Source organism: Aphelocoma coerulescens, assembly GCF_041296385.1.
Source record: "Aphelocoma coerulescens isolate FSJ_1873_10779 chromosome W unlocalized genomic scaffold, UR_Acoe_1.0 ChrW_unloc_scaf_1, whole genome shotgun sequence".
In the NCBI taxonomy this organism is placed as follows: Eukaryota; Metazoa; Chordata; class Aves; order Passeriformes; family Corvidae; genus Aphelocoma; species Aphelocoma coerulescens.
Genome location: NW_027184080.1, coordinates 10,186,380 through 10,209,024, shown reverse-complemented (window position 1 = coordinate 10,209,024; position 22,645 = coordinate 10,186,380). Strand labels below are relative to the sequence as shown.

Below are 22,645 nucleotides of genomic sequence, written 5' to 3'. Positions count from 1 at the left end.
GTATAAGGCTAGTTATCTAAGCATTTTTTAAAGCTGTAAGTTAGATTCAAATCCCAGGAGTCATCAAAATGTCTTGCATCACACTTGGCTAACAAGAGAAAAATTCCTCCATCTGACCCACAGGAAAACCACCTGATGCTGGATACCAGCTGATACATGTATATCTTACCCTCCTAATTCAGCAATTAATGGATACACAATTGTGGTTACTGCTGAAGCTTGTATCTGCCATCTGCAATGGAAAGAAAAACAGAAATATTATAGGCTCTGGGTGACAACAGAGCATAACTGTGTAGGGTATGGGGCAATCACCCCAGGCAGTGGTAAGGAAAAGCAGAATATCTAATGACTTGATTAAGACTATCACATTATGACCAGTAACCGTTGCAAGCCACTTGCATTGAATAGTTGTCAAGCCAAACCAAACAGTGATGCCAAGTGCAGTAAACACAGATGTATCCTCCCAGTTGCAGCATAGACTGGTATAGCAGTGCACGAGGTACATTTTTTGTATCTCTGTGACCTGCTATGGTATTTGAGAAGCTCCTGCTTTCCTCTAGCTGGCATTCTCTTTCTGCTATTCTTTTCACCAGCCCGCAATAACATCAATGATGTCTTAATCTTTGGATCTGAGTTAGCATTCCAATTTATATTTCTACACTGTGAAATAACAGTTCTCATTTATTTACTCTGGACTGTTGTGTTTCTTGATGTGCTAACTTTTGCTTATCTGCATATAGAATATATAGAGTGCTCTAGATTCAACAGTCTTACACTGAAACAGTTCCTTTTCAGTCACTTTCCTGAATATTTCTAATACAGTGTGCAAAATAGATTAGGCGCTGAAATCCCTGACATCATCCAATTAATAAAGAAAGAAGCTGTGTGTAATACTTTGGAAAAACACATTACTATGAGAGTATCATCTGAGCGACATATGGTTGTGATCTCTTGCTACAAATCCTAAAAGTGTTCTTCAAATATATAAAATAAAATTACTAAACTTTATACTTAGTTAAGATGCAGTTCAGTCCTATATGTTTCCAAAATAAAGTGCAAACATGTATGTAGCTTGTGGTGCATTGAAAGAACTCATTTCTACCAAGATTGATGCAGTTATAAACCAAATAGCAGAGTGGTGGGTTAACCCTGGCCAGCAGCCAAGCACCACACAGCTGCTCATTCACTCTCCCAGCCCACTGGGACAGGGGAAGGAATAGGAAGAGGAAAATGAGAAAATTCATGGGTTGAGATAGAGATAGTTTAATAAGCAAAGGAAAGAGGAAGAAAACAAAATGAGTGATGCAAAGGCAATCACTCAACACCTTCCACAAGTAGACTGATGCCCAGCTAGTCTCCAAGCAATGGTTACCTTCCAAATCCCTCCTCCCCTAAGTTTTTATTGCTGAGCATGATGTTGTATGGCATGGAATAACCCTTTGGTCAGTCTGAGTCAGTTGTCCAGGTTGTGTCCTCTCCCACTCCCAGCCTACTCACTGCAGAAAGCCCTGATACTATGCAAGCACTGATCAGCAATAGGTAAAACACTAGTGTGTTATCAACACTGTTTTAGCTACAAATCTAAGTTACAGCACCATACCAGCTGCTATGAAGAAAGTTAACTCCACTTCAGTCAAATACAGTACAACCTCTATACATTATTCCATACCATTTATGTCATGCTTGGGTCCCACACTATCCGATACATCCTCATTAATCACCACTCCCCCTTCCTGTCTCTTGCTATACACACAGATATCACTCCCTTAGTCTATGGGTGTAGCGGGTTCAGTTCGAAAACCAGGCAGAAACATCATTTAGAGTGTAGTGGTTTGGTCCAAAATACTCATTACTATTTACCTTCTGTGAGATAAGAATTAGGAGAAAGCAAAGCAGGCACCAGACTTTAAAGAATATAAAGAAGTTTATTAATAGACCTAAAAGAAGTGAAAAAAATAAAATAAAATCATACCACACCTTCAGAACACTTCTCCTCCCCCCACCTTTCCCCCTTCTCCCACTATAAAAAGACAACCCTTGAGATGTTTACCACCTTGAGATGTCTGTTTACCACTTCCATAATAACCTTGTTCAGTTCACTTAGGGAGAGGAGTCTCTCTTGCTCATGCTATGGAGACATCTCCACAAGAGGTTCTCTCATGGCTCAGTATCACGAGACAGCCGCCCGGGTTGGTTCTCTGTTTGCATGTGAGAGTCCCTTCCCCCAACTTGCAGCTTTTCCCACAACTGCTTTCGAGGGTCCACTCTTGAGCTACTGGGGTACCATTTTAAGGATGAGCTGGTCAAAAACAAAGGTTCTCTTCACCCATCTCTGGGAGCATTTTCATGTCTAAGAATAGAGGCTCTCCTCCTTTCCTGGAAGAAAAGGGTCCTCATCATCTTCATCTCTAAGACTATCTCTGGGAGTATCTCTAGGAACAGAGGTCTTCTCCTTCCGATTGAAGCAAAAGTCCTCACTGCTTCCATCTCTCCCTGTTCAAACTTTTCATTAAATTACAACTGCTTCAGCATTTGCTTATTCCAGCACAGGTGCTTTTGCTCACAAGTACAAGTTGAATACTCCACCCCCCATGCTTTCATGAAATTACAACGGGTACTCTGATATATCATAGTCCATCACCACCATAGCTTTACAACAGAATTTCAGCTTTAAGCATCTCCTCTTTCTCCTCCCTCAGGATTTCAGCTCTTCTTTCTTAATGTCTGCAGCACTTACAGCACTAAAAGGGTTAATCTCACCCAGGCCTTGCAGCTGGAATTTCGCTTATCGCTGCTGGTCACATGATCTTTGCCCGACAGCAGGGCAGCTTCAGCTGACTCTTCGGCTGCACTGGAGGGGGAGGAGCTGGGCCGCGCCGTCTGCACATAGCAGGGCTGGGGGAGGCCGCGGGTGGAACAGGGCCCATTGGCTTCAGGATGGCTGTGTCCCAGCCTGGGCCCGGCCCAAGCAGGTCCCGGCAGGGCCCGGCAGGGCCCGCTGGGCCCTGTACGGGCCCCGCCCAGTTACCAGTCCCCCGGCCGGAAGCAAGAGAGCCAGCTTCCCAGGGTTTGTCCATTCTTAAATGTGGACCACAGAGGCGGTCAAAGTTCTAAGTGGATTAAAAAGTTGCCAATATTCAAACTAGACAGTTGATAGGTTCTGTCAGGTCATAGAGGAAGCTGTCAGAACCTCTTTACAAGAAAATCACTTCCGGGACTATGCTTGCTAACCCATGACAATGGGCCTCCCCTGTAAAATGTCCATAGAATGTCCATAAAATATCCATTGAGTTCACTTAGTCTGCGATTCAGGCTCCATTCATTATGCTGGTCACTCAGGACAAGAGAGATTGCATGTTATGTTGAGTTATTGGATGCTAAATCCAGCTCAGATTGGATCACTGCTGTACTTGCTTGGTTTCTTGCAAGGCTTATTCTCTGTTGGTTAAGGTGATTCTTGCTGTTGTACTTCCTATAATATACAACTCAAATCATGCATTATTTTCCCCTAGGGTTAAATCTCCTTGAGGTGCACAACAGATTTCCCTACCATCCCTCATTATCCAAAATTTATATCTGGGTCCTTGACTGAAAGCAATCTCATGATTGGATTTGCCCATGATATCTTTTCCAGCCAGTTCCCCACATGTACTACAGGGACCTTATCTCCTTCTACAGCACATAGGAGTTTTGTTTGGGCAGGGCCCGGTCAGTTATTTGATTCTCTGGTATTAACCAGCCAAGTGGCTTTGATAAATTTGCATCCCAATGCTTCTATGTTCCAGCACTCATTGCTTTCAGTACAGTCTTTAACAGTCCATTGTATCCTTCAGTGTTTTCAGAAGCTGGTTCATGATAGGGAATGTAGTACATACAATCCTGCTTGGCAAAATGCTGGAACAGGTTGCCCAGAGAGGTGGTAGATGCCCTATCCCTGGAAACATTCAAGGTCAGGTCAGACAGGGCTCTGAGCAACCTTATCTAGTTGAAGATGTCCCTGCCCATTGCAGGGGTGTTGGACTAGATGACCTTTCAAGGCCCCTTCCAACCCAAACTATTCTATGAAACTATGATCAATGCCATGTTTCTTGGCCCAGGTGTTCATGAAGTTGCTTTGGAAATGAGTCCTGTTGTCTGACTCAATTCTTTCTGGAGTGCTGTGCTGTCACAGAACTTGCTTTACAAGGATCAGGATGGTGTTTCAAGCAGTGATATTAGTTACAGGGTGTTTTGAACCCTCCGCTGATCACCTCCATCATGGTAATCATGCAGTGTTTGCCTTGGTGGATTCATGGCAGTGTGATATAATTGATCTTCCAGGCCTCTCCATATTGATATTGTAGCCATCGTTCCCTATACCAGAGAGGCTTTACTTGGCTTGCTTGATTATGGTGCATGTTTTGCTTTCATGGATGTCTTGGTTTGAAAGACAGGTGTCTGCTAAGGAAGGCAGAAGCCTCCCTTGGAGTGGCAGATGTAACCCCTTTCCCTCCGAGTTATTATAATTTTGAAATCAAGGGCTTTTAGGCAAAGATGTGGGAAATAGGAATAACAGTTCTTTACTATTATATATATAACCAGTCAAACAAGCAACAATAACTATGGCAGTAACAGCAAACAGAACCACAAACCCAGTCCCAGCCTTCTTGGCTGCCGGGCCCTTTTCCCCTTGGGTGCAGTTCTGCTTGCAGCCGGCAGGGGCGCTGGCTGCTCCCGGTGAGCAGGGCAGGTCCGATGGTTCCCTCACGGCTTCAGGGGGCGCTCCGGAGCGAGCTTGGGGAACACGCAGCACCGGTGGTCTGGGGTCCAGGGGAAGGATGGAACAAAGGCTTCACAAACCCCTGGCTGGACCCTCGGGAACGGCAGGCTGGAATGGCAGGCTGGAGCGGCAGGGACGAACACAAATCCCGGGTGGCAGACGCTATGTATCCAAGCGGGGAACCCCCTGGAGGTCTGGGCAGGCAGGGTGAGCACAGCTACAATGTAGCGAAGGCTAGAAGCAGCGGCGGGGCAGGGCGGCCGCAGCCCGGCCTCCAGCGGGGCAGGGAAGGCGGCTTTGGGATCCTGATGTTGTTTCCAGCAGAAAGAAAAGCGGCCGAAAAGAACCAGCAGCTCCTCTCTCTCCTAACGCTGAGACCCAACTGCCCACACATCCAGGTGAAACAAAAGGAGCAGCCAGGTCTTTTGTTTTCTCTTAAGCACCCAGCGATTTGTATCTTAGTAACAGTTTGGGGGAAAATTCCTTTAACAGAAAAAAACTAGACCTCTTAAAACCCCAACAATGGAAAACCTGTTTGATGGCTTCAGTGTTCAGGCCCATCCCTGGATGTGTATGTTGCATTTCTTCCTAGATGTGCAGATGTTGCATGGACCCACTGAGCTACAAATACCTCATCCTTATACTCCCAATCCAGGTCCATCTGAGCCACTTCAATTTTACAACCTTGTCTACCTGTTTGTTTCAATGTTCTTCAGTAGCCCAGTTCTCAGGCACATGAGCATCTACATGACATACCTTTACAGCAAGGTTCTCTATCTGGGCAGCAATGTCCTGTCACAATGCATCAGCCCAGATAGGTTTACCTCTGTGCTGCCAATAGGTCATCTTCTACTGCTGTAACCAACCTCATAGTTCATTTTGCACCATCCATGAGTCAGTAAAGAGATAGAATACTGCCCACTTTTCTTGTTCAGTAATCTCTAGGGCCCGTTGAACGGCTTTCACTTCTGCCAACTGACTCAACTCACCTTCTCCTTTGATGGCCATTGCTGAAACTTGGTGGGATGAATATCATGACTGGTGTGCTATCACCAACTTCCAATGGTGACAGGCTTTCCAGAAGGGACAGACAAGGAAGGAGGGGTGGAGGAGTTGTCCTCTGTCAAGAAATTGATGGATTGTGAAAAGTTGTCTTTGAAGAATAGCCATGGGCAAGTTGAAATCTTGTGGGTAAGAATTAAGAGACCAAAGCAACAAAGGGAACCCTATGGTTGGTGTTTACTACAGGCCGCCCCATCAAGGGGAGCCTATTAATGAAGCCTTCTTGCTCCAGCTACAGGAGGCATCGTGTTTGCAGGCTCTTGTCCTGCTGGAGGATTTCAACCACCCCGACATCTGCCAGAGAAGTATCACGGTGAGCTGAAGGCAATCCAGGAGACTCCTGGAGTACATCAAGGATAACTTTGTAAGCCAGGTAATAGACAGCCGTACCAGAGGGGATGCAATACTGGGCCTGATGGTCACCAACAAAAGTGAGCTGATTGGTGACATCAGTATTGGAGGCAGCCTGGGCTACAGTGATCATGTGCTTGTAGAGTTCACAGTCCTAAGGTATATGGGTCAGGCAAAGAGTAAAGTCAAGATCCTGAACTTTAGGAAAGCAAACTTCCAGCTGTTCAAAGAGTTAGTCAATAGGACCTGCTGTGAAACTGCACACACACAGAGGCATTCCAAGCATCCCAAAATGTCTCGAGACATCAATCTTTTCCAGTCTCTGACAGCTGGTCAAACTAAAGAACAAGAAGGAAATGCACAGGCAGTGGAAGCACGAACAGGTATTCTCAGAAGAGTACAGGAACATTTCCCAGTTGTGTAGGGATGGGGTCAGGACGGTCAAGGTGTGGCTGAAATTGTCAAGGGACACAAAGAATAATAAGGGCTTCTACAGGTATATCAGCCAGAAAAGGAAGGCCAAAGTGTACCCCCTCTGACGGACATGACTCGCAAACTGGTAACAATGGACAGGGAAAAGGCTGAGGTACTCAATAAATTTTTGCCTGTCCTGGGTTGCAGTGTATTCTATTACCATCCTCATGAGCTGTTGAAACCAGGAGGGGCAGTGTTTCCTTGCCTCCTCCCTTCGGACTATTTTCTGTTAATGGCCCATCAATGCCCTGCCATATTACTCATCATCCCATTGTGAGATGCTCCACCCAGAGGAAGGAACCAAGCATTCCATCCTGGATATAATCTGTGATTCCAAACACCACAGAGAACCCTTTCCACTGGATTCCCAGAGGACAAGAGCTACATAGCCACCACTGGACCTTTCTGAGGAAGAGCAGACCTTTTCTACAGGATCATCGCTTCAACAGAACCACATCCACCACTTCAGGAGGACTGCAGCCACCATTTTATTGGACTGCTACCACCACCCTGACTAACAGGGTGTCAGGTTGTATCCTGACTCCGTCAGTATAACCCAGTGTTTTCTGCCTTTTTTTTCTTTTTTTTTTTCCCTAATTTCCTTATTCAATTGTTATTCTGACTTGGTGCCTCCCACTAGTTTGTTTTCAAGCTAGTACATTGCCTCAGCCTTCAATGGTAATCTCTTCCCATACCTCTTGAGTGGATGAGGGAATGCAGTCCCTCCAACTGTAAGAGAAGATCAAGTTTGAGACCACCTGAGGAACTTGAACACACACACGTCCATGGCCCCCAACAAGATGCTTCCCAGAGTTCTGAGGGAACTGGCAGATGTAGTTGCAAAGACACTCTCCATGATATTTGAAAAGTCCTGGCAGTCAGGTGAAGTCCCAGGTGACTGGAAAAAGGGAAACATTTCACCCATTTTTAAAAAGGTTAAAAAAGAGGACTGGGAACTACAGACCTGTCAGCCTCACCTCTGTGGCTGGGAAGATCATGGAACAGATCTTCCTGGAAGTTAGGCTGAAGCCATATAGAAGTCAGGGAAGTGATTAGAGACAGCCAACATGGCTTCACCAAGGGCAAATAATGACCGACTCATCTAGTACCCTTATATGATGGAGTGACTGCATCAGCGGACAAAGGAAGAGCTACAGATATCAAATACCTGGACATCTGTAAGGCCTTTGACACAGTCTCCTATCACATTCTTGCCCCTGAATTGGAGAGAGATGAATTTGAGGGATAGACAGATGGATTTGGGTTTAACCCCGGTAGGCAGCTAAGCTTCCTAGTGTACCTCCTCAAGTTATCTCTCTGAGGAGAAAAGGGTAAAGGTGTAATTTCTGACTGTCTTCATGAGATGGTGCTTGGAGTACTGAGACAACAGTAATGTAGGGCCCAAAAGCAGATGAGCATAATGTCCTAGGTAACCCAAAATTTTTATTGTATTCCATATCTATCTGTGCCCAAGAATTGTTAGTGTTTAAGGCCCAGTGGTGCAGCCAGAACCGGAATTGCAGGGCAGTCGGGCAGTGCCGGTCCCTTTAAAAGGTCAAGGCACCCAAGCTGACTTCCTCTTTTGCCTGGTGGCTTTTGAAGGCAGAGGCTCCACTTTGGAGGGGGTTGTTTTGGGCAGGTTTCTGGGCTTGCAACAGTAGCAACTCAGAAAAACTGCATTTCACAATTAGAAACTGTTTCAGAGTGAATTTTGCAAACCCTATCAGCAGTGCAAAGCTTGAGTCAGTCCCTAGGGCCAGGCCACCCTGTCTCAGTGCTGACAGACCAGTTCTTCTCCCCCCAACACACCCTCAGCATGTATGACAGCAGCACCAACACCGGCGGAGTCCAGCAGGTGGCAGGAGGAAGCGGCAAGCAGCAGAGCTGACTCCACACACTCCGGTAATTCTTCATCTGCCACTAGAACTGGTCCATAAGGTCCTACCTTCCCGGAAGGGTTTTTTTTTTGTCCGCCATCTTTCTCCCTTTGTCTCCCAGACCGCGCAGTAGACTGGAGCACACCATCTTGGGGGAGAGAGCTGATGCCATTTTCCCTTTGCTGTTTTGCTTGTTAGTAAACTGCTATGTTTTCACTCATATCTACTCATATTTTGTTTTTTCTTATTAGTGGAAAGGGATTGGCTGAAACTAAGGGGAGGTAACTCATTTTAGTGTTCAACTTTAAATTGTCCTTAACCAAGACACATAGCTAACACTATAGCTTAACACTGCGAGCCAGAACCTGGGCAGAATGGGGGAAGACTACAGAGCCCTGGGGGTGCAAGCAAAAAGTATTGGTGCCCAAGTTATCTTTTCCTTCGTTTTATGATTACAGACAGAAATAGATGTATAATTCAAATCAACTTCCAGCTTTTTGGCTGGTGCCGCTGTGAAGGTTTTAACTTTTATTACAGGACATTCTTCAATGACTCTAGCTTATTAGGGAGGAATGGACTCCACCTGTCTAGCTGCCTCCCACGATGAGAACCAGAAGACCAACCACCTCAAATGTATGTATACCAATGCACACAGCTTGGGGAACAAACAGGAGGAACTGGAGCTCTGCATCCAGTTAGAAAGTTATGATATCATAGGAATAACTGAAACATGGTGGGACAACTTACATGACTGGGGATTAACAATGGATGGCTATAGGCTGTTTCGTAAAGACAGGCAGGGAGGAAGAGGAGTTGTGCTCTATATTAAGGAGAACCTTGAATGTATAAAAGTCAACTACAATGACTGTGGAAGCCTTATCAAATGCCTCTGAGTCAAGATTAGACGAGTTGTCTCCAAGGGGTGATCTTACAGTAGACATCTACTACTGGCCTCCAAACCAAGATGCTAAGACCAACAAAGCAATATTTGGGTCACTTAAGCAAGCTTTGGCCCAACAGAACCTGTTTTTTATGGATGCCTTCAACTATCCTGACATTTGTTGGAAGAACAATACAGCAGCTCACATGCCATCCATCAAATTCCTGGAATACATAGAGAACTGCTTCCTCATACAAATGTTGGATGTGCCAACCAGGAATGAGGTGATAGCCTTGTCTGCAGTGATCACAATATTATGAAGTTTGGGATCCAGCTGACCATGCTTAAAGTTAGTACTAAGACAAAGGTTTTAGATTTTAGAAGAGCAAACTTCAGCTCACTCAGAGCTCATTTGGGAGGGATTCTGTGGGAAGCTTCCATGGAGGATAAAGGAGCCAGAGAGTGCTCAGTGTTTTTCAGGAACACTCTCCTGGAAGCACAAAGACAGTTCATCCCCTTTAAAGGTAAGGGAAGTAGGCAGAGAAAGAGACTCTTAGCTTAACTGCAAGCTTCTGAGTCTGCTCAAAACCAAAAGTGAAGGATAACAGAGATGGAAAAGAAGGGGTATACATGTTGAGAATTACAAGAGCATTGCCAGGGTGAGTAGAGATGCAGTTAGAATTGAAATCAGCCAGAGATGTCAAAAAACACAAAAAAGGGTTCTTCAGATACATAACCAACAAGCAGAAGCGGAAAATACTGGTCTACTGTTAAACAGGAGATATGAATTAGTTACCAAAAATGCTGAAAAGGCAGAGGTTCTCTATCGCTGTTGTACCGAGGAACGGCCAGAATCACAACACAAGTCCAAGGAGAAAATGGAATTCCTTTATTAAATACAAGCTAGGTTTATATGCCTTTGTATGTTAGAGAGCATGATATGATTGGTCGCTTGACCAGCCACCCCTTAGAGGGATTGGCTGAGGTTCTCTAACACCCTTTCAAAATATTTTCTCTAGTGAACCATAACAACTTGCAGGTGCAGAGATAGAGAATTAGTTTACAAAACCGTCTTTCACTGTTTCTCAGCTAAAGCATGAGAAAGAAAAACTTCACAAAATTGTGCAGCAGCTGGAAAATTCCTCTGCCCCAAACTTTTTAGCATCCACAGTTTTCAACACTTTCTTCATCTCTGTCTTTACCAGCACTGTGCAGCCCCAGGACCTGGGAACAAAAGTCTAGGCTGATGCAAACACAGACCCAGAATCAGTGAAGGAAGAGTTGGGGTGTGAACTATTACAGGAGCTTGGCCCCTGCAAATCGATGAGCTCTGCAAATATCCACCCAAGGGTGTTAAAGATGTCTGATGTCATTGTGAGGCCACTCTTTATGATGTTTGAGAACTTGTGGAGATCAGGGGATGTGCCAGAAAACTGTAAGAGGGCTAATGTCACCCCTATCTACAAGAAGGGCTTAAAGGAGGATCCAGGAAATTATAGGCCCATCAGTCTTACTTCAGTCCCTGAGGAAGTTATGGAACGAATCTTCCTGAGGGCTATCACAACTCAGATGAAGCACGGGATTGGGAAAACTAGCACGGATTCACCAAGGGCAAATCGTGTTTGACAAATGTGATCATCTTCTATGACAAAGTAACCTGCTCAGATGATATGGGATGAGCAGTGGATGCCATCTACCTGGATTTCTCCAAGGCTTTTGATACAGTTTCATGCAGACTCTTTTTAGAGAAATTGATGCATTATGGTCTAGACAAGTTGTCTGTGTGGTGGGTGGGGAACTGGCTGACAGGCCACACCCAGAGGGTTGTGGTAAATAGTTCCTTTTCAAACTGGCAACTTGTCACAAGTGGGGTCCCTCAGGAATCGATATTGGGCCCAATGCTGTTTAATATCTTCATAAGTGATCTGGATAATGATGGGATCAAGTGTTTGCCAATGATACCAAACTGAGTGGGGAAGTAGACACCTTGTAAGGGAGATCCACCCTGCAGGAAGACCTGGATAGGCTGAAAGAGTGGACTGACAAGAACCTTATGAAGTTCAACAAGGACAAGTGTAGGGTCTTGCACCTGGGAAAACATAATCCAGGAGTACAGCACAGGCTGGGATCTACCTGGCTGGAGAGCAGCTCTGTGGGAAGGGACCTGGGGATTCTGGTGGACAAAAAGCTCAATATGAGTGAACAGTGTGCTGCTGTCCTGGGTTGAGGTGTATTCTATTACCATCCTCATGAGCTGTTGAAATCAGGTGGGGCAGTGTTTCCTTGCCTCCTCCCCCCAGACTATCTTGCTGTTAATGGCCCATCATTGTCCTGCTGCATGACTCAGAGATAACTCCCTCCCGACTATCTTCTGTTAACGAGCCTAATCAACACTTGGCCTCATGACTCATTACCCCATTGTGAGATGCTCCACCCAGAGGGAGGAACCAAGCATCCCATCGTGGATATAATCTGGGACTCTGAGCACCACAGACACTGGCTCCACTGGATTTCCAGAGGACAGGAGTTACATAGCCACCACTGGACTTTCTGAGGAAGAGCAGACCCCTTCTACTACAGGATCACCACTTCAGAGGATTGCAGCCACCATTCCACCAGACTGCTACCACTACCCTGCCTAATAGGGACTCAGGTTGTATCTTGACTTTGTCAGTGTTTTCTTTTACTTTCTTTTCCTTTTCTTTAATTTCCATTAAATTGTTATTCTGACTTGGTGCCTCTCACTGGTTTGTTTTCAAACTAGTACAGCTGCTGTGGCAAAGAAAGCCAACAGAATGCTAGTTTGCATCAACCAGCAGAGGTGATGAAGTCATTATCCCACTCTACTCAGTGCCACACCAGGAATACTGTGTCCAGTCCCCGCTACTCAAAAGATGTGGACAAGACAGAGACGGTCCACAAAAGGGACACAAAGATGATCAAAGGAGTGGGAAGCCTGCCATATGAGGAAAGGTTGAGACAACTGGGTTGGTTCAGCCCTGAGAAGAGAAGGCTTAGGGGACACCTTATCACCCTGTTCCAGTATTTAAAGAATTACTACAAAGAAGATGGAGACTCTTTTTACAAGGAGTTACATGTAAAAGACAAGGGGTAATGGATACAAGTTACTCCTGGAGAGATTCTGATTGGACACAAGAAGAAAATTTTTCACAGTGAGAACGATCAACTATTGGAATAATCTCCCCAGGGAAGTGGTGGATTCTCCAACATTGGGCACTTTTACAATTTGGCTGGACAGGGTGCTGAGCCATCTGGTCTAGACCTTGCTTTTGCCAAAAAAGGTCAGACCAGAAGATCCTTGAGGTACCTAGTATTATACAATTCTATGAAATCTGAAACACATCTCCTGTATTTCTCATCTGACATATTGTGACTGAAGTTCAAAGTAGATATTGCTTTGCAAGTCAAATTCATAGGAAGAAAAAAATGCATTCTCTTTTGAGGAAGAAAAAATATGCATTCTTTTCTTCAGCCTTTTATAGAATGGGCCATTTTCTCTGTTAAACTCCAAGATCTCCTGTACTCTAGACATAATCCCAAAACCATAGCTGCACTGTGAACATACTGCTGGGAATAATTTAACACAAATTCCTGGTAAGTATGTTCCTGGATTATCTTCCCAGAGCAATGTTGCCCACAATAACTTCCTCTCTCTAAACAGCTCTCTCTTCCCTAGCTCACTGAAAACATACTACAGGAATTTTATAGGAACATGTCATGAGGCAGGCTCTACACATTTTCATCTTTAAAAGAGCCCTCCCTCTACCACCCTACTCCTCAAACTAAGAACATTATTGAATTGCAGCAATGCCTCTAAATTTGAAATCCTTTATGTTTATTCTTATTTTAAAGTTTTGTGCAGTACATGCAGTATAAATACAAAGGAGATTCTCTCTTTGTCTTGAAGAATGACATATCTCCATTTCTTGAGAGACAAACATAATCCTAGTTTGGTGCCTCGACTGATTGTCATGTGAAAAAGGGAGATTTCCTCAACCCTTAGTGTGGGGAGATTTACTCGACCCTTAATATTTAATTTGTCTGTCAGTGCCCCAGGAAAGCTGAGACCCTTGTGCCCGACCAGTCTGTCAGCATCCCCTTATGGGGACCCTTCACGGAACAGTCCTGCTGGATTGGAGGGCAGTTCAACTGATTTATTCAGGGAGATATGCCAACAGCATAAGGGAGACCTCTCAGTGGGTCTTCCCGCTTTATGACCCTTCAGTGGGCCTTCCATTGTATTTGAGTATGTTCCCCGCTGCCAGTGATTTCCAGCACCCATGAAGGACTCACACTAACAGCTTATGGAATAACACTCTTTATTAATAGAAAATTGTGACAGGTTAAGGTTCGAGGATTGTCAGTGATAGTTTCCGACTGCAAAAACATATTCAAAGCAACACACAGACAAGCTCTAATCCCCTGTAAAAGTATTCAGTGCACATAGAATATGGTTCCTACCCAACAGGCATCCCTATGGGAGAGAAGACAGGTTCAGCCCACCATCGACTGATCCCAGCAGTTAGGATGGAGTTTTCCCTAACTTCCCTCCCCATTTGTGACTTACTTTTATACTATTTCTTTGTTTTTAGGTGGGGCTTGAGTGACTCTAGTCATGCATACCTTTGTTACTGAGTGGTGTAAAATTCTCTTGCTTCACTTTTAAAGATACAGTCAAAAAAATATAGAGCACATTCCCAGTGAGGGGTGGTTGTACCTTGGAGGTGGGTAACTTTGTGATGGAGATGTGCTCTAACATTACAATTAGACTATAATGACCCAAGTTCATCTGGGGAGAACAATTTCACCACAGTTGTTGGCTCAGCAGTAAGATATCTCCTATCTCCCTTGGTTGACAGGTGCTATGTGGTTTATCAGCTGCAAAGTACAGTTGAGCTCCCCTCCCTGCAAGGATTTCAATACAGCCTGGCTGCGGTGTTTCCACTCCACTACACCCTCTGTTCCATCCCCCTTAGCAGGCGCTATGGTTGCAGATTGTGTGTGTGCATGGGGAATCATTGCAGAATAGGTCTCGAGCATGCCAACCACATTCCATTTAGGGAGCAGCAACTGTATTTTGCCCTATAATTTCTGTACTAACTTCTCTTAGGATGTGAATATAACTTCTCAGTTTCCTCTAATTTTACCCCCAGCCATCTTTCCACACTGATCCAGAAAATGCTACTTATAATGTGCCTCTAAGTGACACCTTGTGGCTTGAAGAAGTCATCTTACTTTGCTTTCTTTAGTCATGTTTGTTGTTCTGAAAGATGACTGTATACTTCCATAGTAATCTAAATGTCAAGAACAATAGTACTGATCCAGACCAGGGGTCTTCATAACCTAGTACTCTGTCCAACGATGGCTGTAAATTGATGCTCAGAGAAGAGAGCAGAACAAATGTGATATTCCTTGATACTCTCATAGCTTTCAGATATTTTCAGATCAGGGAATTCTGTTAGCCTGTTTTCATGTGTCTGTTTAAAGCTCACAATGCATTTCTTCCATGTACTTGTTCGGTCTCCTGTTGAACCCATGTGAATGTCTTGCATATACATCAGCCTTTGAGAAGGGGGGTGTCCAAAGGAGGGCAACAAAGATGATGAAGAGCCTTGAGGGGAAGCCTTAGGAGGAGCAGCTGAGGTCTCTTGGTCTGTTAAGCCTGGAGGAGACTGAGGGGAGACCTGATCGCACTCTACAACTTCCTCGTGAGGCGAAGAGGAGGGGCAGACACTGATCTCTTCTCTGTGGTGACCAGTGACAGAACCCAAGGGAAGAGCCTGAAGTTGTGTCAGGGGAGGTTTAGGTTGGGTATTAGAAAAAGGTTCTTCACCCAGAGGATGGTTGGGCACTGGAACAGGCACCACAGGGCAGTGGTCACAGCACCAAGCCTGACAGAATTCAAGAAGCATTTGGACAATACTGTCAGGCCCATGGTGTGTGACTCCTGGGAATGATCCTGTGCACAGCCAGGAGTTGGACTCAATGATCCTTGTGGGTCCCTTCCAACTCACCATATTCTGTGATTCTGTGAGATTGCATAAAGATTCACCTACCTTTGTTTTGAATGTTGCTCCCACTAATTGCCTTTAATGGACTGTATTCTTATATTGGAAAAGGCAAAGAAGAGTTGATCTCTATCCATGTTTCCCATGCCACTCAGGATTCTTAGGTCCTTACCATATTCCTCCTCCAAACTCTCTCTTTTTCAGGCTGATGAGTTCTGGCCTACTTCAACTTTGTTCAAATGGAAAAAAAAGCACAGTGTTTAACAGGTCAGGCTAGTATGAAAAGGCACATGAGTTTCTGTAGGTGATAGCACTGAAACTTAGCACCTACCTAATGCCATATCCTGCCACATCTGACTTTTCTGACTGGACAGCCACTTACAGCAGTCACCTGGAAACATTTTCAATAAAAATATAGAACTCATACTTCTGACTTTGCAGGATGCCTTATCCCACTCCATGCCACAAATCCATGCAATCTACAATCATCATTATATAATTGATTATACCATGAAATATTCATAACCTCCATATGATTTCATCTTACCCCTTTCACCAAAATGCTCCTTTCACTTTAAATGCTTTTGTCTGCCATTTCTTACTCCAATATTGCACCTTTTTGGTCAGCAGAAAGACATCTCTGTGTAATGCATTTTTGCTATGAAGCAAGCTAAAGCATTCAATTATGGCCCTAAATCATTAAGACAATTAAAATACTCTGGGTGTTGGGTTTAGAATTGTATGCTCAATATAGCACTAAAAATCAATTGATTTCCAAGTCTAACAGAGGTATATATATATATATAGAAATACAGCAAATTCTAACCATTTTTCTTAATGCACTGTTTCAATGTAAACCAATAATAAAAATTAATTGCTTCATTTATTGGACTACAGTTAAAAGTGAGGGTTTATTTTTCATTTGCATTGCCTGAGGTCTTCTGTGTTGATTTCAGGTTGTCTTCTCTTTTAGAAATTGTGTCCTTCCAAGACAAATGGCTAGCACATTCTGTCGTCTCCTGACTGGCCGTGCAGCTGCTGCATCCTTTGCAGCAGCAGGGACAGGAATCCTAACTGCTGGGTACCTCTTCAATAAGCAAAATGTTAAGGCTACTGTTCAAGAAAAACGAAAACTCTTCCCTCCAAGGTAAGCTCTTTGGGTTAAGTAGTCAGCTGAGCATAGGGCCCAGCTAACTGGGCTAGGCATAGCATTTAACTCTTTGGGGGAGAAAGATCTCCATTAAAGCTGCAGAGCACCTATTCCCTCACTCAAACACACCATCTCTGTGCCTGCATACGGATTGTTAACTGTCAACCTAAAACCCAGCGGGCTTTATTAATAACTCCAGTTTTAGATAGCACTGACAATGGCCTTCAAGGATAAAAAATAAGGATGTTAGATCATATCAACATAATTACAAAATCATTGCAAAACAATTACAAGCCTGAAAAATGGTTCAATTTTTTTTGGCAAAGCACCAAATCAGTCCTTATTTTATCTTGTCAGCTCTTGAATGTTTTCAGTGTCTATTGGACTGGCTGATTGCATAGATTCTAATATTAGGAAGCATAAAAGCATTTTAATTATGCAAGTAGTAAAGAAATGTCTTCTATAACTACTGAACTTGAAATATTCCTAATTCTGTTTAAAACCTAGTTGATTGATAATTAGAAACTAACTACAAATATGTAAGTTGACTTTGATGGCCATATTTGTGAAAAAAAAAACAAAAAAAAACAACCCCCAAAAAAGGACCAGGCTTTGACATACTTTTTTTTCCTGTGGCAAATAGTATCTTAGTTCAAATAAACTATTATAAAAGCAATGGGGTTGGGCATAAAGCAAAGTGCTATCAAAACAAGGCAAATGTGATCTGACTCACAAAAATGCTTTCCTAAAGCATATCTTCATTTTCTCTGCTTTATTATACTGTACAGCTTTTGGTAAATAAAACCATTAAAACAACCTCAAATATTGTAAAATAGATTTCCAGCTGATATAGATCAGACAGTTACACTGATGTCCACAAAGCTGCAAGAATATCTCAGTTCGGAATGAGAGCTCTTATCCAGTTAAACATAATTAATTTCCTACTTGAACAAAACAATGTTAGAGCGCTTTTAATTCACAATAAGTGTCTTAGAAGAGATTTAATAGGCTTTAATACACTTTCAAGGATTAATTTTTCTGGTTGCTCCAAGTAACAAAAAGCTGCTATTGTCTGTTAGTGGGGTTGCCCAGCAGTGCAGTGTGGAGTACTTTGAGTGACTTCAATATTCCTCCCTTCTGAAATTTCAGTGCAATGTATTGTGATGGGTTATCCTTGTCTGACTGTCATACGCCCACACAGCCACTCTCTTACTCTCCCTCGTCAGCAAGAAAGGAGAAAATAAGATTAAAAACCTCATGGGTAGAAATAAGGACAAAAAGATCGGTCACCAATTTCCATCATAGGCAAAACAGACTTGACTCGGGGAAGAATAACTTTAAAAATTGCCAATCAATTGTAACAGATTAGGCTATTGAGAAATAAAAACAAAACTAAAATCACCTGTCCCCCACACCCCCTTTCTTCCCAGGCTTGACTTCACTCCTAATTCTGCTACCTCCTCCTCCCCAAGTGGCATAGGAAGGGATGGGGAATGGGGGTTCTGATCAGCTCATACCACTTTGTCTCTGCAACTCCTTCCACACTGTTCCCCTGATCCAGAGTGGGTTTCCTCCCATGGGATACATTCCTTCATGAATGTGTTGGTTTTGCACAGCCTGGTTTTTGGTAGCAGGGGGCCACGGAGGTGGCTTCTGTGAGAAGCTGCTAGAAGCTTCCACCATGTCCAGCAGAGCCAATCCCTGATGGTTCTGAAGATGGACATGCTGCTGGCCAAGCCTGGGCCAATTAGAGATGTTTGTAACGCTTCTGTGATAACATATTTAAGAAGAAAATCAAAACAAAGTGGTGCACTGCTAATTCCAGCTAGAGAAGAGGAGGAGGTGAGAACATGTAAGGGAAACAACATGGAGACACCAAGGTGTGTTGGTTTGAAAGACAGGTGTCAGCCAAGGAAGGCAGGAGTCTCCCTTGAAATGAAAAACAAAATTGCAACCCCCTTCCCTCTGAATTATTATAATTTTGAAATTAAGGGGTTTTCAGGAAAAGATATGAGGAATAGGAATAACAGTTATTTAATATTATATATCTATAAGTGTATAACAAGTAAAACAAGCAACAATATCTATGGCAGTAACAGCAAACAGAACCACAAACCCAGTGCCAGCCTTCTTGGCTGTCAGGCCCTTTCCCCTCTGGTGCAGTTATGGTCGCAGCCGGCAAGGGTGCTGGCGGCTCCCGGTGAGCAGGGAAGGTGCGATGGTTCCCCCGTGGCTGCAGGGGGCGCTCCAGAGAGAGCTCGGGGAGCACGCGGCACTGGTGGCTTGTGATCCTGGGAAGAGATCGAACAAAGGCTTCACAAACTGCTGGGCAGCCGATCCCGGTGTCCGGCCGGACCCTTGGGAACAGCAGGCTGTAACAGCACAGATGAGCACAAATCCCAGGTGGCAGACGAGGTGTATCAAACTCTGGAGCTGCGGTGGGAACCCCCCACAGGTCTCAGTAGGCAGGATGTGCAGGGCTACAGAGTAGCAAAGGCTGGAAGCAACGGCGGGGGCAGGCGGCCACATCCCGGCTCCCAGCAGAGCAGGGAAAGGTGGGCTTGGGAATCCGGGGATTTCTCCGGTAGAAGGAAGGCAGCCAAAAAAAGCAGAAGTCTTCAGTGCTGACAATTTCCTTCCAGCCTCTCTCTCCGTCCAAACGTCAGGAACTAACAGCCCACAAGCCCAGGTGAAAGAGAGTAGCCAGATGGACCCCTCCTTCTGTAGCCAGGTCCTTTGTTTTCCTTATCAGCCAGTAATTTGTCCCCCTGGCAACATGTATGGGGAAAATTCTTTAAGAGAAAAAAGAAAACAGAAGAACTCCTAAAACACCAACACAAGGCCAGTGGAGAAGGAGGGGGAGGAGGTGCACCAGGCACCAGAGCTGAGATGCCTCTGCAGGGCATGGTGACGACCATGGTGAAGCAGGTTGTCCCCCTGAAGCCCATGGAGGTCCATGGGGGATACAGAGATCCACCCACAGCCCGTGGGGGAGGTGCTCATGCCACAGCGGGTGGATGCCTGGAGGAGGCTGTGATCCAGTGGAAGACCTGGTGGAGAGAGGGAGCTCTTACTTTGAATCACACCGAAAACCGGGCCAGGAGACACTTCAGAGACAGAGTCAGAGAAGCTGGTATTTGCTTTATTTGGAGCGCCAGGTGTGTGGGGATCGCTCCTCCAAACACACACACACCAGTGCTCCCTACAACACAGTACTAAGGGTTAAATTATGAATATTCATCACATTCCTTGGGACAGGTGTGGTTATACAAATTATTTCTCAGAAGTCATTAATATCATTAGCATACGGGCCACGCATGCAGTGTGTGTCCGGGTGGTCGCACTGAGGAAGGCTCCTCTTCTTCCTCAGGGGTCTTTCTGATGAAGAGCAGTAGTCATCCTCACAGTGCACTTTTCACCTTTCTCTCTGGTCATGCGTAGTCCTTTGAGGAATGATTCAGCAGTCTCTGAGATGATCCTTGTCCCCTCTATCTTGACAAGATTAGGGTGAATTCAGCTTCTTGGGTTTTGTAATTAACATCTGCTGTCTGAACTAACATTTGCTGTCTCCCAATAGTTAACTTGTGCTTACATGAGTTAGTTATTGACTGCCCTTTCCTCAATCCCCCCTTTTCTTTGGTTATTTGTAATTCTTTACAAATCTCGCATATCTTTAAAGTAAGTACCTTTTTCTATCTTATTTCTAAGTTTGTGCTTGTGCCGTTGGGCATAAGCATCACGATTCCAAGTACATAATATCATACAACAGTAACTACTGATACAAACACTAAGTAACAATGCAATAACACAAATAGCTATTACAAGCAATTGTTTAAGCTAGGATATGTTGGGTAACCATGATGTAAGTTTGTTTTATACCTCTTTAAACTTTCAAGAAGTGTCATCTAATGTGATCTGATGCAATGTTTGTACTGATTGTAATTTTTGATCTAAATGCTTTATATAATCTATTAGGTAGCTTTGCCCTACCAGAGCCATACTGTCATTGTGAATCATGTTTGTTCCATAGAGCTTTCTATACAGAATTTCAAAGGGACATAATTTTTCTTTGAGCCGTGGTTTTACCTTAATTCTTAGCAAAGCCATGGGCAGAGCTTGATACCAATATAAATTAGTTTCTTGACAAATTTTAGCTAATTGTTGCTTTATTAAGTGATTCATTTTTTCTACTTGTCTACTTGCCTGAGGCCTGTATGGTGTATGCAACTGCCAGTGTATACCCAGTAGATGACTCACTCCCTGCACCACCTGGGCTACAAAGTGCGATCCTCTGTCAGAATTAATTTCTCTGGGTACCCCCAATCGTGGAATGATTTCTTGTATTAAAGCTTTAACAACTTCTCTAGCTTTATTTGTTTTACAAGGGAAAGCTTCTGGCCAACCTGAGAAAGTGTCTGTGAGGACTAGAAGGTACTTGTATCCCCTCTTCCTAGGTAATTCAGAAAAGTCAATTTGCCACACATCCCTTGGTAAAACTCCTTTAGTGATAGTTCTTGTGTTTAGCCTAACAGTGGTATTAGGGTTGTTTTTAAGACAGATTTCACAAGTGGAAGTTATGTCCTCAATTCTTTCCTTTAATTTTGATGCCTTCACTTTGTCCTTCAAATGGTTATATAAAGCATCAACTCCCCAATGTGTCTTAGAATGTTCACTTTGGATGAATAATTTTAGCAGTTTTCTGGGTATTACAATGAGATCCTTTATTCTAGCCCACCCATCAGATCCTATTTGCTCCTTCCCTTCTTGTATCCAATTTAAATCATCAGTGTCATATGGTGGGGGTTTTTCACCCATAAAGATGTGAGGAGGTATCTTTTCAGCTTTTTACCGGCTAGTGCTTGTAGTTCAATGCCTTAGAAAGCCTCGAGCAACCCAGAGAGGTATCACGGACAATCTAGCACTTTAGTAGCTCTAAAATCAGTAACTGTATCAGCTGCAAAGCAAATACCACCAGCAGAAGCAAAGAGGGAGAACTATAGCTCTCTGCTCGCTCAATTTCCCGCAGTTAGAAGCTTTCAAAAGAAACAGACGACAAGAGATCTTCGCAGAAAGGATAGCAGAGCCAAGAGAGGCAGGGCCTCCCTTGGTAGTCTCTTTTATTCTGAGAAGGGGAAAGGGGAGGACTGGGGGCAGACCCGGGGTGAACGGCAAATCAGACACTGCTAAAAAGTTTGAGTTACATTTGGTTTTGCCTACGCTTAGAACAAAGGAGCTCAGAGCACATGACAGAGGCAAGTGTCTTAGGGAGGGGGAGGGGAAGCTCAGAACAGGCAGCAACAAGGGTGCTAGAAGGGATTAGAGCTAGGGCTTGAGTTTGATCTCCACCAGCGACTGCCTTTGCTGTTTTTTCTGCCATAGCATTAGTTCAGGGATAGTGTTACCCTGGGAGTGTGTTAGAAGCTCAGCGGGACGAGGAGCCCGGGCCCTGGCGGGGGAAGAGAGAAACAGTCCAAACCAATATGGTTGATAAAGCAAACTCCATCAAACTCCGTTTATTAGAAGTCCAAAGGCACTTATATAGTATACCAGCTTGTTAACTCCTAAGTGGCTTAAAGCTTATCAAAACACATTTCTATTTCTACATAATTGGACTTACATTGGCAAGCTTCCATAATCTTGTTATGATCAAAAGAATTCAGTGCTCATCTCCCTCGTTCACTCCCGGATAGTACAGCTGCAAGTTTTTCACTCCCTCTCTCTTTCTCAGGCCTGCTTTTCTTCACACAGGGACTTTCCCATGGAAAGTTTTCTCACACACAAGCCTAAAACTTCCAGGCCTATTGCTTGCACAGTTCTTTTATTGATCCCAATAATTCTATTTCCCAACAGGAGTGTGCTTTGCAATGCATTATAGCCACTTTTGAAGGTTTTATCACTGCTTCCAGTAACTGTATGATTTCAGTAGCATGCTTGATTTCTTTCTTCTGTGAGGTTAATAAACCCCTTTCTTTCCAGATAGCCCTGTGAGCGTGTACCACCCCAAAAGCATACCTTGAATCAGTCCAAATGTTGATAGGTTTTCCTTTGGCCAACGCCAAGGCT

General features: G+C 44.1%; 1 protein-coding gene across 3 annotated transcripts in view; it reads left to right on the top strand.

Moving 5' to 3' along the window:
• The window catches only part of LOC138102699 (creatine kinase S-type, mitochondrial), a 125,520-nt gene that overhangs the window by 3,238 nt on the left and 99,637 nt on the right, over window positions 1-22,645 (top strand). For all 3 annotated transcript variants that reach the window (XR_011147481.1, XM_069000438.1, XM_069000437.1), the window contains exon 2: window positions 16,406-16,579. Coding sequence is in view for 2 of the 3 variants with exons in the window: in XM_069000438.1 (XP_068856539.1) it covers window positions 16,428-16,579 (152 nt within the window). In the remaining variant the exon portion in view is untranslated. The remainder of the gene's footprint in view (window positions 1-16,405; window positions 16,580-22,645) is intronic.